Source organism: Kryptolebias marmoratus, linkage group LG2 (genome assembly GCF_001649575.2).
Source record: "Kryptolebias marmoratus isolate JLee-2015 linkage group LG2, ASM164957v2, whole genome shotgun sequence".
Lineage (NCBI taxonomy): Eukaryota > Metazoa > Chordata > Actinopteri > Cyprinodontiformes > Rivulidae > Kryptolebias > Kryptolebias marmoratus.
Window position 1 is genome coordinate 19,738,582 of NC_051431.1, and position 21,557 is coordinate 19,760,138.

Genomic DNA, 21,557 nt, shown 5'->3' on the forward strand with positions numbered 1-21,557 from the left:
TTTTTTTATTAAGAAGTAAATTATTGGTCTCAGTTAGTGCCATAGGACCCTTCCTTTGCTTTGTTGTAATATATCTAATCTCAATGTGTTGAATCGTTTCTTGATTAAAGACTGAGTTGTATCAGGATTAGGGGCATCAAATTGGATTTTATTGCCTGTGTATCTTTAATAAATCAAATTGTTGGTAGCGTAGTGAGATACATATTGCATTGGTGACAGACCAGAGATGCACAACCATAGCGTGTATGCATAAAGTCAGGGGCAGTAGAAGCAGTAAATTACTCTAACATTGCTGTCACTCAGCTGCAAAGCTAGTTTGCTGTGTGTGCTTACACCTTGCATGCCAGTGCTGAGTGACTTCCCAAAGGGGAACAGCATCGTCTTAATGAGGACATTTTTTGCACCATTAAGAAGCAACCGAAGAGTAAAGAAGGCTAATGTGCACTTACAAATATCAAGCTGATGTTGCAAATCTAGCTGAAGCTCTTTTAACATAACATTTTGAAGCTAGGCCTGAAACGCCTTCTTCCCAATTTAGTGTCATGTGTGAAATGACCAAATCAGCAGGGAGGTAAAGTTGATCGACCACTCATTTTCCTTTGAGCCAGGCAGGCAGGCAGTCACAGAGACAAGTTGGGGTTAATGTATAAAGTGGAGGAGGAGTTAGCAGTTCTCCATTCTGCTATTACTTCACTGTTTCTATGCTGCTAGCTTCATGTGTGTAAGAACACAGCTCAGGGTCATGTCAGGGTTTTCTTTGACATGTGAGTTACCAAAAGGGAGCACTGGATGGCATTTGGTATTGGCATTGGTCAACAGGTTTGTCAAAGGTGGTTGACTGTTAAACAGTTGCTTATTGTTGCTGTTAGCTATTTGACTAATAGATTTATTTGCATACTAGAAACGTGGGCTTTGACTGTATCATGAGTGGAAAAAATATTCTTTGGGTTTGGATTTTAGCTTTTGTAATTTTGCAGGGCTTGTATATGTAAAAAAAATATCTTTAATACTGCAGGTAATGAAAAGCTATACAATGGCATCTTATAAGTGGCAGCATCTAGTTGGAAGTTAAGTAATTTGTTCAGTAATAAAAACTGCATGCCAAAACCCCACACCAGCTTTTTCCATAAGAATAATCTTTACAGTTTTCACACATTTATACTGAAATTGCTACATTTGTGGGGGTCCTAAGTTAATGTTACTGTCAAGTTTTAATTTCTCTGTGGTTATGCACAGATTAACTGAATAATGTGCAGCCTCTTTATTATCAAATAGCCCGATCCACTTTCATCCATCTTGAGCTGTGGAATAATGCTGAGTCAGGGCGACCCGTCAAATTACTGTCATGATTTAGAGGAGGTGAACTCAGGGTGGATATTAGTTTTCTCGTTGAAGACTTTATTTGCTTTGCTGTGATAGGTTTAATGACGGATGCTCAACAATAAATGTGATTTGTAACGCACTTGGCACATGGAACTGATCTTTATTTCCCCGAGGACTGAACTGATACAGGCAGTCTGTCTCTGCAGAGGAAGGCAATCATCAGAGAGATGGTGTTCACAGAAGTTTGATGGGTCATCCCAGGTTTTTTTTTTTCTCTCCTGGTGTATTTCTGTACCCAGCTGAGGTTTGCCAAATAATTTATACAACACTTCACCTTTAATTAACACACCAGATTGTATTGCAAAGTTGATTTTACTGTATTTATCACCAAATGAATCACATACTGTATTTGAATAAATACCACCATTTTTAAGGTTGTCACGCTCATACAGATGTCTCTTGCAGGCATACTAAAAAAATTAATTTTAGTTAAATATATATATATATATATATATATATATTACTCTTGTAAGATTGGATTCAACATAAATCCCTGAGTTAGTTTTGTTTGTTTGTGAGTGGATGTGTGTACTGCAGCCCCTGTTAATGTCAACCATTTGTTATGTGTCTTTTAGAGCTTCTCTTGGCTACATGAGCTGTGATGTACAGTAAATCCCGGCCCACTAACCCCCTCACTTCAATCATTTTCCTCACTTCAGTCTCCGTTATGCATCAAAAATATGTTGTTTTTTTTCCAATGTTCCTGCATAAAATATCAACTAAGTACATGTTTTGATGTGACTTTTTCTTTTACCTTTACCTCCAGAGGTCTTGTTGTTGCTCGCAGCTGCCCCGGATCCTTGTCTCTGCAACATAAAAAAACCAAAATATACAAGTTAAAAAAGGTAAATTTGTCCAGTAGAGTTTTAACACAAAAACAAATGACTCTGATGCATGCTCAGTAATCCAGATAAATAAATCTAACAAGGTTGAGTCAAGTCCTCTGGACGAGAAGACTTGACTAATTAGCTTTCTGAGTCTTGTCTTTAAATCGAAGAGCTGACATGCTGTGATTCTTTGTCATTCATAACTAAGCTTCATCCTCTTGATTTATCTGATGTTTACTGAAGATAACTCTAAAAATCCCTATGCATCCCCTACAAAGTATTTCAGCCAGTCAGGATTGTCACTCAGCCTACACTGCGCAGGTTAATGGCATTTTACTGTATGATCTGGAGTGACTCGAAACCCTAAGTGTTGATCTTTGCCGAGGTTACAAGAGTAATCACATTACCAAAAGGAAATATCTTAAAACATCTTCTCTTCCAGCTGTTTTTTTTTTTGCACCACTTACTTTTACAGCCTTTTAGCTGTCATTTTTGAGCCATGTTGGTGCCATTACATTTAAAATTACCCTATGCTTGCCAAGAAATTGTACAATTTCTTAGTTTAAACATGTGATTTGTTTACTGTGTTCCATTATGAATAACATATGGGTATATGAGATCTGTATATTACTGTAATTTTTTTCTTTTACATTTTACAGTGTCCCAACATTTTTGACATTGGGGTTGGAGATGAAAACGTTAATTGCTGCTTTAAATATGAGGTTAAAATGAAGCCAAAGGACAATGTTCAGAGTTGAGCAAAAGCCAAACAGAAATAATTTCAGTTTGAGAGTGTGTTTGTGTGTGTGTGTCAAAGGATTTATCCTGCTCATACAAACCCGCTTCTACTCCCTCATCAAATATTGAATGCACTCATTCAAATTCGTTCCACATCATAAGATAATGAGGTGTAACAAGAACACCACAAGACCGTACAAAGAACCAAACCTATAGCCTGTGCAGCATGAAGGACATAGTTCGGGTATGTGTATTCTCTTACTCAACAAATGACTTTGCAGATGTGTTGCTGCATAATGGTACATGGCCACTCTTACTAGATATAACACAATAATTATATTTTCATATTCCAAAGTAGCTGCATTTATCTAAATGTCAGCTTCCATTGTCCCACAGCCATTTATTTGCCCCAGTGTATTACTTATGTGTTTCCGAACGCCCTCGCTTTCGCCTGCCGTTTATTAAACCACAAATGGGAAGCCGATCTCCAGAGAAATAACAACACAGGCTGGCTGTGGTAATGTATGCAGCGCCCATTCCTTTAGGTGTGAAATGTGATTTTGTCAATGTGTATTAAAAATGAAAGTATGCACAGGAGAGCTGGAAAAGTTTACTCTCGTAAGGAAACATCCACAGTCTGACTCTGAGTTTATGGTGCAAATGGCTTTCTCTCCCATGAAAATCCTGGCTTGGCATTTTTTTTTTTATCTTATAACATGAGGAAGAAAAAATATTTAGCACTACTTTTTATGTTCGTATTCTTTGCATTCAAACGGGTTCCAGCAACAGTATAGTTCTAAAAAGAGGAATAAGGAGTGTTGCTTCAGAGACTTATACAGTACTGATAATCACAGTGAGCAATTTATGCAAAGCTATACTTAGAACCATTTTATACTGCAATAATATGCAGCAAAGAAAAAGAAGAGAAAAAACAGACATAACAGGAAATGATAAAGCAGCTCAAGGAAGCATTTGGGTAAAAATGGAATCAAGGATAAACTAAGAAAAGGAACTATGGTAATGTATGATCTCAGTCTTCTTTACTCCCATTTCAAATCACAGACATAGAGTTTTTCTTTCCTTTTCTTTTCAGACTTCAGCATAGAAGAGCATCTTATACTGCTGTCACAAATTAGGCCTTCTTCAGCTTTACAACCATTTCATTTTCAGGGTGAGAGTGTGCATGCGCATTTGCTTTTGTTGTATGTGTTTGTGTTGGTCCTGTGATGGACTGGTGACCTGGCTGTACCCCACGTCTCACCTAGGGACCATGAAACTACTTCAGCCACTCTCACAGATTTATTATAGACTATACTGCTTACAACCAGAGCAGCAGGTACCAGTTCAGAGTGGAAAAATAAAAAATAGCCTGCCTGAAACTCAAAGTATTCAACGAAAGGGACAAATCAACATGTCCCCTGGAGCTGAAGAATATTATTTGAAACTTGCCTAACATCTACAAATTATGTCCATACATTCAGGTACTTCAACAGAAAGCACTGAGAGCCCACACTGAGTTTGAAAGAAAAGCTTTTAGAGTCGTCCTCAGTTTATACTCAGAGTGCGAACAGATTTCGTGACATCTTTGTTGAAAACTTTGGCATGCAAGAAGGCAGGCAATATGCATTTATTTAAAAAAAAAGCTTCTTTGCCATTTTCAGCTGTTACATGTGTTGGCCAGGAGGAGGTTTTAAATTTGCCACAATCCAGCAAAGTTCTAATGGGTCATGTAAGTCAAGGAGACGGTAGTGAGGCAGTCATCCTTTGTGAAGGGAGGCCAACCAGATTTACCTGACATCATGACTTGTAAACATTTATTTATTACTTGTTGACTACGTTTATTGGGCAAATTTATTGAATACATGAGTCTTTGGAACCAGGTCTGAGCAGCTGCTAGTGGCATTTCACATTAAAGCTCTTCCTCTTCCTTACTTTTTGCTTAGTCTGTTTTTATTTTTTTCCCAAAACATTGATGAGATCAATTATTTTAGACTGATACAAATGAAACTCAAGATCTGCATCTACAGTGCTGTTAAAACAAAGCAATTCTATGCTTAAATTAAACAATATTCTGCTATGTCAAAATCTTTAAAAACTTGTCTGTATGGACAAGTCAATAAAAAAAAAAATGTTAGTTTTCAGTTACTGAGATGAAGAATATTCACCATAGTCTTCATGGTTAATGCAGCTAAAAATGTTACTGCATGAAAGGATCTGCTTGTTCGTTGCTCATTCAGCTCATGGTAATTAATTAAGTATTAGCTTTCTGCTCTTAGGTTTGTGTTTGGTGGCACCTGGGTGGCCATTTATCTTCACAGTCACAATCTAATTATTAGCTGTAGAGGAGAAGTGCAAACACTACAATACTTTATCACTGCTGCGAAAACATTAAATATGCACAGCAATTTAACAAATGTGGAAAAGAGTCTACTGATCGGAAACTCCAACTAACTTTCTGAATGGTACCATGAGTTGAAACTGATCTTGTGATAACTTTTTCCTGTTTGATTTCCATTTGGGACTTGCGACCTGTCCAGGGTGTACCCTAAATCTTGCACAATGACCGCTGGAGATAGGCACCAGCTGCCCTGCAGCTCCAAAAGGAAAAAGCATTTAAAGAAAATGGATGGATGGATTTCTATCCTGAAAGTTGCAGAAAATACTGAAATGCTGAAAGGTTCCTGTGCAATCAGTGTGTCTTGATTTGAGCTTGGTTGTGAATGTTCTGGAAAAAATATATATATATATATATCTGCTGAAATCCTTACAGAAATAACAATCTCACCTAATCATGAGCATGTTTATCTCCAGCTGGCAAATCATTTTTAGCTTTGGTTTCATGTGCCCAGTCTGGGTTGAAGCTGTTTTTTCCCCCGCTCTGTAATGAGCAGGATCAATACGTCCCTCTGCAGTTAAGATGTACCATACAAATAGTGGCACAGGGAAGATGAATAACCAGAATCAACTTTTTGATCATTTTCTCTGGTCTGTTGGCAACAAAAATCAAGAAAATGGGGTACGGGGGGAGGGTTTGGCCTGAAATTTATGTGAGCATGTCTGCTGCCTTCTGTTTCCTACATCTGTTTTGAGTGTGGGATTTGTCTTTCCTCTGACAACAGAAAATTAAATAAAGCATAGCTGGTGGGAGATCAGTGCTGTTTTCAAAAAGGAAGGAGAACTGCAAGAATATATGAAAAGTCAGAAACCAACACGGCAGAAAATCAGAATGGATTTGTGTTGCTGCTATGCTCAGTCTACCAGTCATTAGTAGCATGAACTGGCTAAGCCATTTTCTTAATCACCAGTCTAATGAGTTTAATTCCCAACAAAATGACACTGCTGCACTTTTATGTGCGTTGCCATGTTTTAACTGGTTATGCAAATCAGGAAGTTCTATACAGCCTGAGCTTTTCTGGTTGGCTCTGTTTCCACACAGGGCCCCAAATACTGCTGCTTTTTGTCAAAACAGCTGCCTGTGAGCACTACATGTCATTTCAATCATTTTATTCAAAACCATTTTTCCATTCATTATCCATCCATCCATCCATCCATCCTCTTCTGCGGACTGGTCGCAGAAACAGGTCCAGGAGGGAAACCCAGATAGCCTCTCCAGCTCTTCCTTGACGATCCAAGGCATTCCCAGGCCAGAGAGGACACATAATCTGTCTAGCGAGTTCAAGGTGTCCCCCCAGTGAGATGTGCCCAGAACATTTCCAGAAGGAGGTGAGCAGGAGGCATCCTAATCAGATGAACCACCTCAGCTGACTCCTGTCAGTGCAGAGAAGCAGCACGCCTCAGATTACGTAGAAGTCACTGACTGGCTAAAACACCATCTTAGATTATTTCCAGTTAAATCAAGACCATCTCATCCCAAGCAGTTCAGTTCTTTTTAAACTAAAATCTAGAAATAAACTTAACTATGAAGCAATGTCAAACTATAAATACTGCAGGCCAGTGTAAATAAGCAAATATTTCTATGTAAATAACCATCGAAAGCAAAAGTGACTGCGATGTAAAGTATTATAAAATAGCATTTGTATGACCCACTGTGAAATCTTTGAAAATTGAAGTTGTTTTATGATGGCAGAAATCTGCTATTGTCTTGGTCCCAATCTAATTGGTCATTGGCTCAACTCCATCATGAGAAATTCTCTTTGGTTTTTCAAACTTATGAGGGTAGTATCATTTTGGGTTGTAACTGTTGGAGACTAGCTAATAACTCAAAATTGCAAGAATACTGGCAAAGTTTTCATTGTAATCTCACTGAATTCTGAGTGTTTGCAAGCAAGTGACCAGCGAGCCATCTGGCCGTGTTTCTAACAGCCAATTTTTTTTAAATAACGAACCATTTTTGTGTGCACGGCTTGCAAAACTGTATTTTAGAGTGTGCACCGTAATTTGTTGCCCACATTGTATACACTTTGTACAGACCTAACAGCTTGCCCCATATTCATGATTGTTTCTCCTTGAGTACACTTTTGATAAGAAGATAAGTAGATTTGGACAAGTTTTTTTTAATATTTATCATTGCAGTGGTTTTTAGGCCTGGGCATTCAGTGCTGCCAACTAGTCACCAACAGCTGCAGCCTGGTGAGATATCTACCACAGGTAAAATACTGACTGCTAACAACTCCACAGAACACAACAAACATCAAAACCATCCCTTTAAGCTATATTTGCACTGTTTGTGTTGTTGTCACAAATCAATCAAAACATTTGCTCAGAAATCAATAATTACACTAGAGAAACTGATTGAAAAGCAAGCTGTACTAACAAAACAAGATTTATTACAAAATTTTGGGGAGCATAATTTTCAATAATACATGACCATCTGACCAAATTCATCTGGTCTAGTTATGTATTCGTTTTTGTTTGTTTAAACAGGTTACTTTTTTATTTTGGTGCACTCCACCTGACCTGAAATCAGTCTGTAGGGAAGCTGGGGAATATTTATGCTTATTGGATTTAATTCTATCAAGCATTTTGTCGTTTCTTTCTTTTCATTTCACTTCCAACCACCTCAGATAGAAGCAGTCAGAAAGCACGGGAAAAAAAAGGAGAGAACAGAAATGGTTTCATTTAGGTAACATGTATCTGTCTACCTCCTGGGGGATTTAGCTCCAGTTACTTTCATCGTAACCTTTTTCACAGCTTTTCCCATCCCCGTTCAAAGGTTTCCCATTTGGTCGTGTCAGAAAGGTTTTGCATGCTTCAATAGCGGAGGAGTCGAGAAGGCATCATGTTATGCGTCTTCTTTTCTGAGCTCGTCTTTCTGCATTATTAATCCCGTGCTTTCAATGAATTTCAAACAGTGCGAGCTGCGCTTTGATGCCGTGGAGAGGCATGTGAAGGGAGAGCGTACCGAGCATGCTCGTTAGCTCCGAGCTCAACAAACCCGTTCCTTTGGAGAGGAAGCGTCTAATTTGTGATGGCTCTTTGATGCAGAATTTTAGAAAACTTAGGATTTGTAGCGTGCTAGGTGCAGGTGATGTCTGTTTGTCTGACAGAAAAACCGTAAAGTTAGACAGCTTAGCTCATTGCTTCTCATTGTTCGGGGGGGGGGAAAAAACCCATCATAATCACATAAATCAGGTGCATCGTTTTCTTCCCGACCAGTAATCCCAGTTCAAAGACAGTAACTGAGTCTCTCCGGCAGCCTTTTCTAATGAGCATAAAATTAACTGGTGATGCAACTGTAGCTGATTCTTCACAAAACACCAATGTGGCTGCCGAGCTGAGTGTGTTAGAGTAAACAATTTTAACCACACTGCGCTGTATCAGCAGCCTCTAACAGCGAGCTGTCCTCCAACTCATTAGCAATCATGTTTAATTTTGGAGCATTTATGTTGATGGAACATTGCAGCTTTGTTGCAGCAAGATTAAAGACAATAAGTCATTTTTATTGGCACTGAATTGGATTTACTAGTGTGAAAAACTTGATTCATATGGATTCGTAGTTTCGAGTTAAGCCCAGAATCGGTGGTTCGATTCCCAGCTCCTCCACACATCCAGCTGCCAGCTCAGTTTAGTGTGCATTCAAAATTAAGAAACCAGAAAATCATAGTGGACATAGTGAGATGAGGTCACAGGAAAACAGTCAGCAATTCAGTCATCCAGTTATTCTCAAGTTGACAAGTAGTGCATATTTATTTATTGCTTACTTTTTAAACTGCCCAGTAGCAAAAAATGAGAATGACCAATAAATTTCCAGTTATAACTTTTGGACATGATGGTGACACTCTGTGGTACCATTTGTACCTTTGCTTCTCTCCTCAGAGGTATGTTTACTTCTGCTTTATAATAATAATAATAATAATATTCACGTTGGACTCACAAGGGGTGTTAGACAGGTTAGCTAAAATTTAAGGTGTGCCCTGGGGTCGTTTGGTTTTTGGTTTGCGGTGAGGATGCTCGGCTCAGCACAGAGGTGATGAGCAGCTATCACCCTCCAGAGCGCGGTGCAGAGTGGTGGAGCCATTTCAGCTGAGCATCTGTGGAGCCAAGCCAAGTGTAAATTGCAATAACAGCAACTTGATTAGTGAGATTACAGAGGGGGTAAGGGACTTTTCTCACCTGACAGATAAAACCAACACACGTCTCACACTGGTGAACAAATCAGCGCCCTGTACATGCAAACTATCAGGTCGGGTGGTTCAAGGTCGGACACAGAACGCAGGCAACACGAGGAGCTTGAGAACCTAGAATACTTTTATTAAGATAAACTTTAAAGAATAGCAAGGAGCCACAAGGACAACTGCTCAGTTCATTACTGCAACAATGCATGAACAATGACAACCTGACCAGAGACTGAATATAAAGGCTGGGCTAATGAGGGAGTGGGAACAGGTGAGTGATTACAAAATAGAGACAGGTGTAGATGGGAGTGGCAGGCAGACATGGAAAATCACTGAGGAAGAAACTAATGACACTGGGAGATACTGGAAACTGAAACTAGAAATCCCCTAGACTAAATCTAAGTACAGAAACACATGAGGACAGAACACAGAACTCATGAAATTAGAGAACTACAGATAGACAAAAGGCCACAAAGAGAACCGAACTCCAAAAACACACGAGACAGGTCACACAGAAAGAAGACTCAAGAAGGACACGAACACACAGAATCCTTAAAGGCAAACTACCAAAACCTTGAAGCAGACAGAACCGCAAGAACAGAACACACAGAACTTTGGAATCACAAGAGTGACGAGAACACACGGGAATACGGAACTTGTAGAAACACGAGAGCCATGAACAGAACCACAGAAAGACAAGACGGATCCACGAGAGCAGAACACACAGGAACTATGAACTGAACTCCAGTTACAAATGAAAACAGATCGACAAGAACCACCAAATCCACAACCAAGATGACGGAAAAGAAAAACAAAAACCTATCAAAAAAATAAACTAAAATATAAAATATCCAGATCCTCACAGAAACACAAAATCTCCTCTTGAAAGGAGAAACTGATAAATGAAGCTAAAAAAATCATAAAGTTGGCTCTCTCTTTAATCATTACTACACTTAGAAGTGTACACGGTCAGCAAGCAATGATGTGATGTGCGGTTTTGTGCAACTTTAGGTAAAAAAAAGGCACATACAAATGACCACTGCAGGATACTACTGCCTGCAAGCTCCACAACGATTGTATCAGAACCTGTACCACCAGGCTTTAAGGTATGATACGATGAGCAGAAACCATAAACGCAAGCACACACCCCTCCAATCACAGTCAAGCACTTCGAAGCACTTTGCACATCAGAGAAATGTAAATACTGTATGTTTTCTCTCTCTGATTGGGAATGTAATAGGGTACAACGAAGGAATGAAAGCGAGATTTTCTTAGAGAATATTCCCAAATATCCTCCCCGCTTAGCTGTTGCAGATAATGTAGATCTTTAAATGGCCTCAGTTTGATTATGACCAGATTGAGGAGCTAATGGCTAGTCCAAGTGAGGCTGGGACCAAAGTCTCAAACAATAAAAAATCATTGATGTTCACGTGGACACTATTTTAGAAACATTTACACTGCCATTAATTTTGCCTTACACAATTATTTACATACATATTATTTTCAAGCACAAATGGTGGTCCAATAAAAAAGCTTGGAGTTCTTCTTTTAAGACAGCAACAATCCATTTGGTTTTTTCTCTCAACTCAGACTAGCTGTTAGCTCTTCAATCTGGCCAGAATTAAACTCCATTTCTCCAAACTGAAGTGGTTCAAAAAGCTATCTACAACAGGTAAAATGTTAATGGTTGATAAGCCTCCTACAAAAACCCTATTTCAAAAGATTTGAACCATCCCTTAAAGTAACATCAAGATTTTTGCTTTGTAACAAAGTATTTATGCAGTGTGGTATTCATTTGTTTACCTTTTTGTGCTGAAAAATAAATGACCATTTTGATTAAATCTCTGCATTTCACAGGTGCAAACCATCCACAGTCCCAACACACTGACGGGGGAGGGATGTCTTGTTTCCATGACAGTGATGTGTTCATATTATTCACGTAGCGCATCTTTAAGGTTACATTTAGTCAGTGTTGCTGTGCTGAAAACCTGCACACTGTTTCCCTTTTTGATCTCCTAACATCCCTCTCCTCCTGCCTCTTCAGCTCCTCACAGATCAGCCTCCCCATCCTCACAGTGCAGGCAGTGGGAGTGTGTGTGTGTGTGTACTGTACGCTCTTTATTAAAACTGTTTGTGTGCAGGGCTGTGCGTTACAGACCACTCATCTGTATGAGCTCCGCTGGCAGTTACATAAACCATACTGTCATAAGAGCTACAGGCCATTGTGAAGCATTGCCAAATCAGTGCTGGGTCAATAACTCCCCACTGCAGATTTTTTGGGATTTTCTTTCCTTTGTTGGGCAGCCAGTGCACATCGAGTTGAAAACAAGGAGAAAGTGGGTGGCTTCTAGCCCGTGCAGTGCAGCGCAAGGGTCAGTAATTACCATGAAGTACAGAGTTTCCTGTGGAGCCCTTTTGTCTGAAAACACAGACAGAAATTTGACTGCAATAATTAGAACACAGAGGAATGTATTTGTGAGCAGCAGAGAAGAATCTATTAAGGCTGAATTGTATCTAAGCTGCCCATTTGAAAAATAAACCCTGACATTAATACTAAAATCTGCTTCTGACACTGAGAGATGGCAGCGGTTAATTAGTTGGATTTTTCTGGTCCCGTTATGCTAAGACTGTGGAAGGGTTTTTATCCCAGTCAGCTCTGACCACATACATACTGTGAGTTCTTGGGAAACAAATGCAGCATGTCTTATATGACGGCTCTTATTTATTTTATTCTAAACTTTGGTGTGATCGTGATAGTGAGATGATGAAACAGGGGCCATCCTCAGCTCATCTCCTTGGTGGAAAACACCAAATTCACTTTAATTCGCTGAAATCACCAACACTCATCAGATGACTGACTGCTCATGCACATCGTGCGTGTTTAAACATGTATACGGACAGGAGGCAGAAGGCTTATCCAGACAGAAGTAACCATAACAAAAAGTGAAACCGGAGAATGTTTAAAATGACGTGAACTTAGAGCTGTAACATCAAGACTTGCTTCACTGCTCATATTATCAGCTGCCTTCACAGCTAAAGTGGTAAATGTGGGTGTTTTTTGTTATTTTTTCCATTTTTTATTTAATTTGATCCCACTATTGTTCTGACAATGTCACATACTTCTTTTTTATCAGAACATTTTGGTGTTCTTGACAAAAGAAATTAGTAGAAAATTGATGCTAATTGTGTTGTTTGACACGTGTGATTTTGATCACGCAACTCTCAACAAAACTTCCTGCTGAAATTAATTTCAATGGGAGGTTGTTTTTTTATGCCAAGCACTGCCATTTGTGGATAGAACAGGACTTAGATTAATGTAAGCCTAAAAAATCTGATTTGCAGCATGTTGTAAACAAGCGCTTACGTACGGACGAGCCATGACTTTTTTTCTAATCCTAACCATGTGGTGTGTCGTGCCTAAACCTAAGGAATGAGCGGCAGCAAAAAATAACATCAACTTAAGTAGTGAAATCAAGCATTTATGCCTCAACATGTCATGAAGAAGGTTACTGTAAATATCTTTATTTTACACCAGTGGTGTCCTGGTCCTGGAGGGCCGCTGCTCTGCATGTTTTAGATGTCTCTCTGCTTTGACACACCTGACTTGAATGACTGAGTGATTAACAAGCTTCTGTAGAACTTGAAGACCTGCTGAAGAGCAGGGGAACATCTAAAACACGCAGGATAGTGGCCCTCCAGGACCAGGATTGGACGCCACTGTTTTACACAACCCAACATTCCTGTTCCTAAACAAGCTGTTGTGGCTTGTTTATGTCCCTAATCCTCCTATACCTCATTGTGTTGCATAAATCTATCCAAATACAGAATTATAACTGTTAAAACTCAATGTCTTGTGGCTTTTCCACCAAACCAGGAACTGGTTACAGGTGATGCTGAAAATGATCTTCCTCTTTAAGTCTTTTAACTGTGGGGTACATATGATTGCTATACTGTCAAAGAGCTTTCAGTAAAACTTATGAGTCAAAGTCATAAAGGAGGACAGTTTTGTTTCATTGAGAAGACTTATTGAGACCTCACATACAATTATTTATCTCTTTTTTTTAATCAAGCATAATAAGAAGGAATATTGCTTTGATTACTCAGTGCATTCTGTACCAAACAGAAAAGAGCTAAATGATTCTGCAGCCCATAACCAAAAGTCACGAAAACACAAAACTACAAATTATTTCTGTAATGAGATGATTCTTATCCGAATACAGCCTCTGCTGTTGCTGACAAGGAGGAGTGAGAAGAAATGGAGAAAAAAAAAATTACAACCTATTCTCAAATTATTTTTTCAAGCTCTTGTCTGTTACACAACTTAATGGGCCGAGAAATTGGTGAGTTTCTTTCATTAGCGTGGGTGTCACCAGTCTCAGGGGACCGGCTTCCTCATTTTGGGGATTGTTCGGAGGGAGTGCACCGCATCGATGAAAGCAGCAATAAACTAACCAGCAAGCTAGTAAATAAATGAGGTTGTTCCCTGGAATCAGCTGGAGGTTTGGTTCAATCAGCTGGCCGATTTATTAATGCTGTGAAAATCTGTTTTCCACTTAAATCACAATCAAAGCAACACTTGTTTTTCGCAGCAGTGCCTCTTTGTTTTCAGGACATGCTGTACTTAAAAAATAAGATTCAAAAAGACTCTTGCAGTGTTACACTTTAGAGTTTTACTCATTTTTCAGTACTCCTACTGGACAAGAATTAGATCAAACAAAGCTTCCATTTTATTATGGTGGATATTAAGCTGATCCATGACACAAAAACAGTTGACTTCCTTATCTTTTTTTTATTGTCTTCTTACAGAAAACAGATGTGTGTGAAGCCAGTTTCAGTTCAGGTGATGCAGTTGCTGTTCTGCACCTTGGAACCGAACAGATCTGACCTGAAGGACATGGCTCCACGGCGGTCTACATCCCTTACCTTCTGTTATTTATCTTACCTTTATGGTAATCCTTACTGGTAATTCATTTTAGAGTTTTAGCCTGGTTTATTAATGAAAACCAGTTAGGTTTAGTTATTAGATTCATTTCCCTAAAGGCTGTGTGTTCTGAGCTCTGTGCTCTAATAGTCTGGATTTTCAGGGTGTGTGTGTTTTAATGATTTAAACATTAACTTGGAGCTCACTGAAAATTATTTACTCCTGGTTTTGTGTTCAGGGCAGGTAGATTATGTAACTCAGGTTACAAAAGGATGAGATGTTCAGTAATGTGCAAAAGTCTTGAGTCATCTCTCTTCTCTATGCATTTTGTTTCCAAGAAGCCAGACTTTCTTTTAATCTTTTCAAGTGGCCCCGATCAGTAGTTTTTGAAACTTTCTAAACCTCTTTTAAAGCTTTGAACTTCCCTTTATTTTTCACTCATTTTCTGTCCAATCACTTTTTTTGTCCAATATCTAATCACCTTTAAAAGGGTAATAATTTATAATAGTGGCCTCCCATTTGTTGTTGGTAATTTGGATAATATTATTTCTGGTGGATGGAGCAACTTTGAGTAGTGAATTATTTTTGATTGGTCTAATATCCATCAGTTACATAGTATTTTACATCCTAAATACATAAACTTATGAACACAATTCAGCGCATGCACAGATCTATGAGGACTATGCATTAAATTATGTATTTATTTTTGCTGTAGTTGTCATTCTTCTTCAGCAGCATATCTCTGAAAACGAAAGCAAAATTGGTCCGCAGCAGTTCAGTGAACAAGATTAGTGCTTTCACCATTCTCTCTGTGCATTTTGAATTAAAGCATGCTGTTTCCTTAGCCACCTTGGCTGGTTTTTGATTAGTTTTTTTGGAGTGTTGAAGTGGCTTTGTGTATTAAAGCCTCTGATCAGCGACTGTAGCAAAACTTGTTTTCCTTCGTTTCACTTTTTTGTAGGTCATAAAGCTCGAGGATGAGGGCCTTCATCTTGTTTGTCACAGAGGCTGAGAGTTTTTGGTTGTTGCATTGGCTTTATTTTAATTGTATTAACTGTTTGCGTGGGTAAAAGTGTGGATTAAAGGTGTGTTTTATGAAGATTGCAGTTTTTTACCTTCATATGTTACTTCAACAAAACACCATAATTGTGTTTTATTTAAATGTAAAAACTTCAGTAATTTTTTTTTCACTTTTTGTTTATTCATGTCGATTTTGAGTTGGTTTGTCACAGAATAAATTTTATATTTGGGATCCACATTGTATTTACTACCAGTAAATTTTAGATAAATCGAACCAAAAAGTGCATCACAATCTGTTATTATGACATATTTTAGGCTCTATTTGACCATTAGACAGCTTTGTTGTTTGTGATCAAAAAATAAAATCTATATTTTGTTTAAACTTTAACTTTCAAAGAAATTACCTTTAACATTAACTTGTCAAATATTAGTCTGTAGTTTCCTAGATTAAAACTGTTCTGTGAAATTTGAGCCATGTCTCTATTTGTCGTCGTCTAAGCTACAAATTCATCTTTTATCCTAGAATTTATCTTAAAGGAGCTGAGAATGAAAAAAAACCCTGTAAAAAATAAGAGTTTCTTCATCTGTTAATAACTGATTTACAACTCTATGATTAAAGTTATAAATTGAGCATAATTACCATTTTGGGGCTGAGAATTAAAATCCCAAAGCGACTGACTTGTTTCGAGATGGGCCAACTTTTTCATAAACAACTTTGTCTTTCTGATCAAAGGCAAGCGGGGGGTCCACGTGACAAAACAAGTGCCCGCCACGTAACCAGGTGACCCAGATAGCACTTCTGTCTGCATTTGTGGGCCAGGCAGCTTGAGAGTATCTTTCCAAATGAACTCAGAAGAGCAAGGTGTTCAAATTAAGCCTCTAATTATGTTGAATGATGAAACTTTCTTGTGCCTGTGCTGTCCCACCAGACCCCGTCGGATAGAAACATCACACAGAACATCTTCCAGCGAAGTGATTTATTGGGGCAGTAATGAGGAGACTCAGTTCAAACTATTTAAAGAAGATTAAGTTTTAAAAACAATACACATAAGAGTGTTGCTTAGTAAATACAATTAAAGAAGGAAACGGGATAAAAATAAAAAGGAAAATTTGGAAGAGAAAAAAGAGCAATGGTCTCTTCGTCTCAGTTTATTTTAAGACTTGGCTATTTGCTCAGTTCAAGAGTTCTCTTTGCACACCCAATGGACATTAACAATTTAGAAAAGCTAAAGTAGGCCACAGACAACTCACCCAAAATGAACACAAGGACAAATTATTATTTTAGAACCATGTGCCCTGCATTTCACAGAAGCTGTAAACACTACCAACCCAGAACCATAAAAAAATAAAATAAATGAATCATCTCACAGCAAAGAAAGCAAAGCAAAAAAATAAAAAAAAATTGCAGGATTGCACCAAACTAGTTGCTCCTAACAAGCAATTTTTCAAAAGCTGCTGTAAACTTATAGCTAAATCTACAACTTTGTGTCTCTGTGGACAAAAACAGTTTCAGACTAATTTTACCAAAGAACTGAATTTTATAGTTTTGTCTGTTTAGCACTACTGAAGCAAGGTCACGTCTTACATTTATTAGGAACTGTCATTTTATACTGAATATAGTGTCCTGAAGAATAATATGTACCATATATATACATATATTTACTGAGTATTCAGGAGGCAGGTCGAGCCTGAGATACTGAAGTGTTTATATTACGCTGACTATCAAGCTTTTATTGCTACAAAATGGTTAAAATCCTGCTTCCCAAAATAAATCAACATTTTGCATCAATGCAATACACATCAGTGGGTATGAAGTTCTGACAATGCCTTAATTAAAACTACCACAATTTCACATTATTCATCTATCCATCAACTGTTTATCACGGTGTGCTGGTGCCTATCTCCAGCAGAACCATCACAAGGCCACAAAGGGACAATGTAGAGTAACCAGTTAACCTAGAAAAAAAACATCCATGCATGCACGGGGAGAACATGCAAATTGCACACAGAAAGGCCCCAGCTAGGGTTCAAACCTTATTGATTGGATTTAAAACAGTACTATAACTATAACTACTAAAATATGGCATATTGAAATCACACCACTGTTATCATTATAGCTAGATCCACATTCATTTGATTTTGATGCACAAATGCACACGAATAGAATAATGAGTGTGTCAACAATTTCAATTAAAATGAACACTTTCAGCTAAAACACCAGAGATGTGCACAGTGGTGGAAGACCTAAACAAAAATATAGAAATGACACACGTTACGTGTAAATGTATTACTAAAGGCTGCTGTTGTGCAGGAAATTAGTTATTTTTTCAGTTTGTAACGTAATGGGAACCTGACTAGCTTATGTTAGCTAGGTAATTAGCTGGATTAGCTGCCCCAGCAGGGATAGACTTCCTAACTCTTGTAGAGTAGCTCGTTACAAACCCCTGGCTTGTTTTGTTTTAAAACACAGTTATGAATAGAACAGAATGGAAAGATACTTTATTAATCCCCTAAGGGACAAATTCAAAATTAAAATTATTAAAAACACTTCTATTTCCAACAACAACAACAAAAAACAGTAACTGGTAAATGCAATTTAGACAAAAGATTGTGTAATGATGGTAGGGTATACATAATTTATGTATTTCCAGCAGCACTGTGTAATGATGGTGGAGTATACTGTGCATAATACCATTTTTTACCATTTTTACAGGAGTTTTCTGCAGCTATAAGTTTACTGGTGTTCATCTGTTAGACAGAAATAAGCTGGTATAAAGTGCAATTTTAAATGGCAAGAATGATTTCCTGTAGCGCTCTCTGTGGCAGCAGAGCTGAGTGAGTTGGTTTGAAAAGGAGCGTTGCTGCCTTCATAGGATGTCAGGAAGGGGACGGGTTGTCCATGATGGAGAGAAGATTGTTTAACGACCTCATGTCCCTCACAGACTCTGATGTTTCAAGCTCTGCCCGATATTTTTTCCAGTTTTTTAAACTGAAAACCAGGTCCTGTCCGGACCCAGCAGCTACTAATGTTATCTTACGCTGTCAGATTTTTCAACAACTTCATACAAAAACCAATTTAACAAGTTTACTGTAAAAACTCACACATAACTTGTCCTTAAGTCTAACAGTAATGCCGAGCCTGAACAAAATGACTCACAATAGAAATCTCCTGCCAAGATTAGATTGACAGAGATGACCGAGCTAACTTTGCACATGTTTAAGCATTTGTCCAGATATTGGAACTGGGGGTCCCTCAGTCACAAACCTATTTTGTGACCTGCCTACGTATTAGATTAGCTTGCAGACCCTTGCAGTCCCCGAAGTGTTGGTCTCGGCCTCTACTCTGCGGAGTGTGATGCAGTAATGATTTTGTGGGAAGTAAATTTGCAGCTTGCAGCAGTAATGGCGCTCTGTGGCACTCTCCTAATTCAGCCCCTCCTCACCCACTGTACTCATAAGATGAATGAGTAAAGTACAGACAGCAGCTGACACGCACGGTGCACCTCTGCTGAGACTGCTGAAATGTTGATTTACACGAGTGCAAAGATGAATGCGACCTTTCTTCACACAGCGATGACACCTAATATCGTAAACATTTTCTAGTTGTCAAATTGCCCATTTAAGCAACCGTATTAATGCTGCACAACAACTTACAGCCATTAAACAGTTGTGGGTTTGTCTCTATTTTCAGCTTAAAACTTTTCTTCTCAACTGAACGCAAGTTTTGGAAAGACGAGTGACTTTTATCTGCATAGAGATAGTTTAATCTAACAAACTAATGCATCCAACAGGATGAAACAATCTCTGTAAACACCTTCCAAACCAGTGGGCTTAATGAAGATGTCATTTCATTTTACTGATTCACTTTACTGTACAATGGCTGTGCAGCACGCAGCCTATGAAAGTGAGAAACAAGAGCCTATCAACCCTGCGTATGCACAGCTGGTGAATTTATGAGCGCATACTAATCAGATGACAGCTACACTCGCGCTGCAAAAACTGTTTTCATCCCAGACACTTAACTACCCAGTGCGTAATAGCTTCAGAGTGCATTCGGCACCAATCCAAGTGATTTATGATGTTGCTGGTGAGTAAATTGCCATTCACATCGCCTCTGTTGTTGATAAAGATCATGTTAGTTGATAAAGTGTTTGCTGATTACACTCACAAGGGAAAATACACCTGGTATCAATCAACAAACAGATAATAAAGAGGCAACTTGGCTTGTTGATGTGGCTGTTTACAAGAAATTACAGAATTCAATTACACATATGACAATATTTGTGAAGCTTTTAAAGATTTTTTTCATTTTTTAACTTTGACAACATGTTGGTTTCTACTGGCTTTGTAACGTGTGTGCATGTGAAAGAAATACTTTTTTGTTCAGTTTAATTCTTGACAGTTCTAATTACTGATTTCTTTTGTCCAAATTGACCACAGAAGAGTACTATCTGTGTTCACCTGCCCAACATTAAAATCAGATCAATATGATTAAAGTTATAGGACTTTCTTGCACTCAAAGAACTCTTCAAAATAAACAGTAATTTTAGCTTTTATTTATTTCATATGCAGCAGCACTCTTGCAAAGTGCCCTCCAGTCATAAGGATCATTTCAAGTAAAGGCATTTATTCAATCTACTAATCTATAATTGTGTAACCTATACTGCAGAAAAGTAAAACAGCACATTATCAGTTCTGTTCAATATCCTGCAGCCTGAAGCTATTAGGATGAAAAACCATCTCCATGAGTGTCCGTGTCCCGCTGAACAGTGTAAGAAACTTTGGCCAGCAACACTGTAGGTTACAGGACAGCAAATCTACACAATCCCCAAAAGTCCTCTAATCCAGCAGAACATGCTCTAAAGCTGCTTAATATGTGACTGTAGGGACAGACCAGTCTCTGCCCTGTATCTGTAGCTTTTTTCACGCATTTTAAGCATTAAAGGGATTGTTCATATTGTTTTAAGTGATACTCTGTGGAGTTGTTATCAGTAATCAGTATCTTACCTGCAGTAGAAGTCACTCAGAGCGTTCTCTGTTTAAAATAATAAAGAGAGGCTCTTTCAGTGGAGTTGAGCAAAAGGCTAGTCAAAATAAGGCCAGTCTCTGCCGTCTTAAAACAACTCCAGTCTTGAAAGGTGAAATGTGAATGGTGCTTTACGCAAACACAGTTTTACAAACCTTTACACGAACATCAGAGGTTTTTTTTACCGAAGACCCAGTTGACTGTAGTTCATTACCAGTTATGATCCATGAGAAACTTGTGAACAGTCTTCTGCATAAACAACCACTGATTTTAATTAAAATTCCTGTCGAATGGAAAAGTGGTGGCAGTATAAAAACCTCTAAGACCAAAAAAGGTGTTTTTAGGATGGCAGAAATCTGATTTGGATCTAGCCTCGGTCTGATGAAACACTTGTCTCCCCGGTGAGAAGTTCTCTCTGATATCCCAAACTGATAACAGTGATTTCTACTGCAGGTAAGATGTGAATTACACCACTTTTAAAAAAAAATCTGAAACATTCCTTTAAAAACTTCACTGTACAGCCGCCAGCCGTGTGTCTGTATTTAAATTGCATGGGGGAAAAACGAAAAACTTCATCTGAGAGATGAAAAGTGCTGAGAGCAGCTAAAAGGAGGGATAAAAATCATCAAAAGTGATTCCTCACACCTACGCAGATAATGACCCAAAGTGGAAATGGTGCCATTACTGCCACTGGTTTAATAAAAATAGCCCACTGAGCTGCATTGAAAATACATTTAATTTTGTCTGGAGGCTTTAAGACAAAGGATTAATTACGTGGCCTGTTACAGTAGCTACCTGAAGCTGACGTGTTGGGCCTCATGAGGAACATTAAACCATTCGATCTGATGAAGGTGACAGTAGCTGAAGAAGTCAGTCCATCATTATAGGAGACAAATGGTAAAATGTCTTAAAACCAAAAACAGATTATCGTCCGTTTGTCAGGAGTTATTATTACAGTTACCTAAGATGCTCAAAACTACACTGTAAGTGTTGTGCTGGGAGAAAATTATTTGTTTTAAGAGCCATAAATGTGGTGACGTCATTGTTGCGTTACTGGTCTGGGTTAT

At 38.4% G+C, this 21,557-nt stretch overlaps 1 protein-coding gene across 2 annotated transcripts in view; it reads right to left on the minus strand.

Annotated features, from left to right (window-relative positions):
* pcp4b (Purkinje cell protein 4b) overlaps nt 1–21,557 on the minus strand; it is a 45,524-nt gene that overhangs the window by 15,445 nt on the left and 8,522 nt on the right. Inside the window, exon 2 of one of the 2 annotated variants that reach the window (XM_025006758.2) lies at nt 2,144–2,189. In XM_025006758.2, the coding sequence (XP_024862526.1) occupies nt 2,144–2,189 (46 nt within the window). Of the gene's footprint in view, nt 1–2,137; nt 2,190–21,557 lie in introns of both variants that reach the window. The other variant, XM_025006757.2, reaches the window with a different exon arrangement.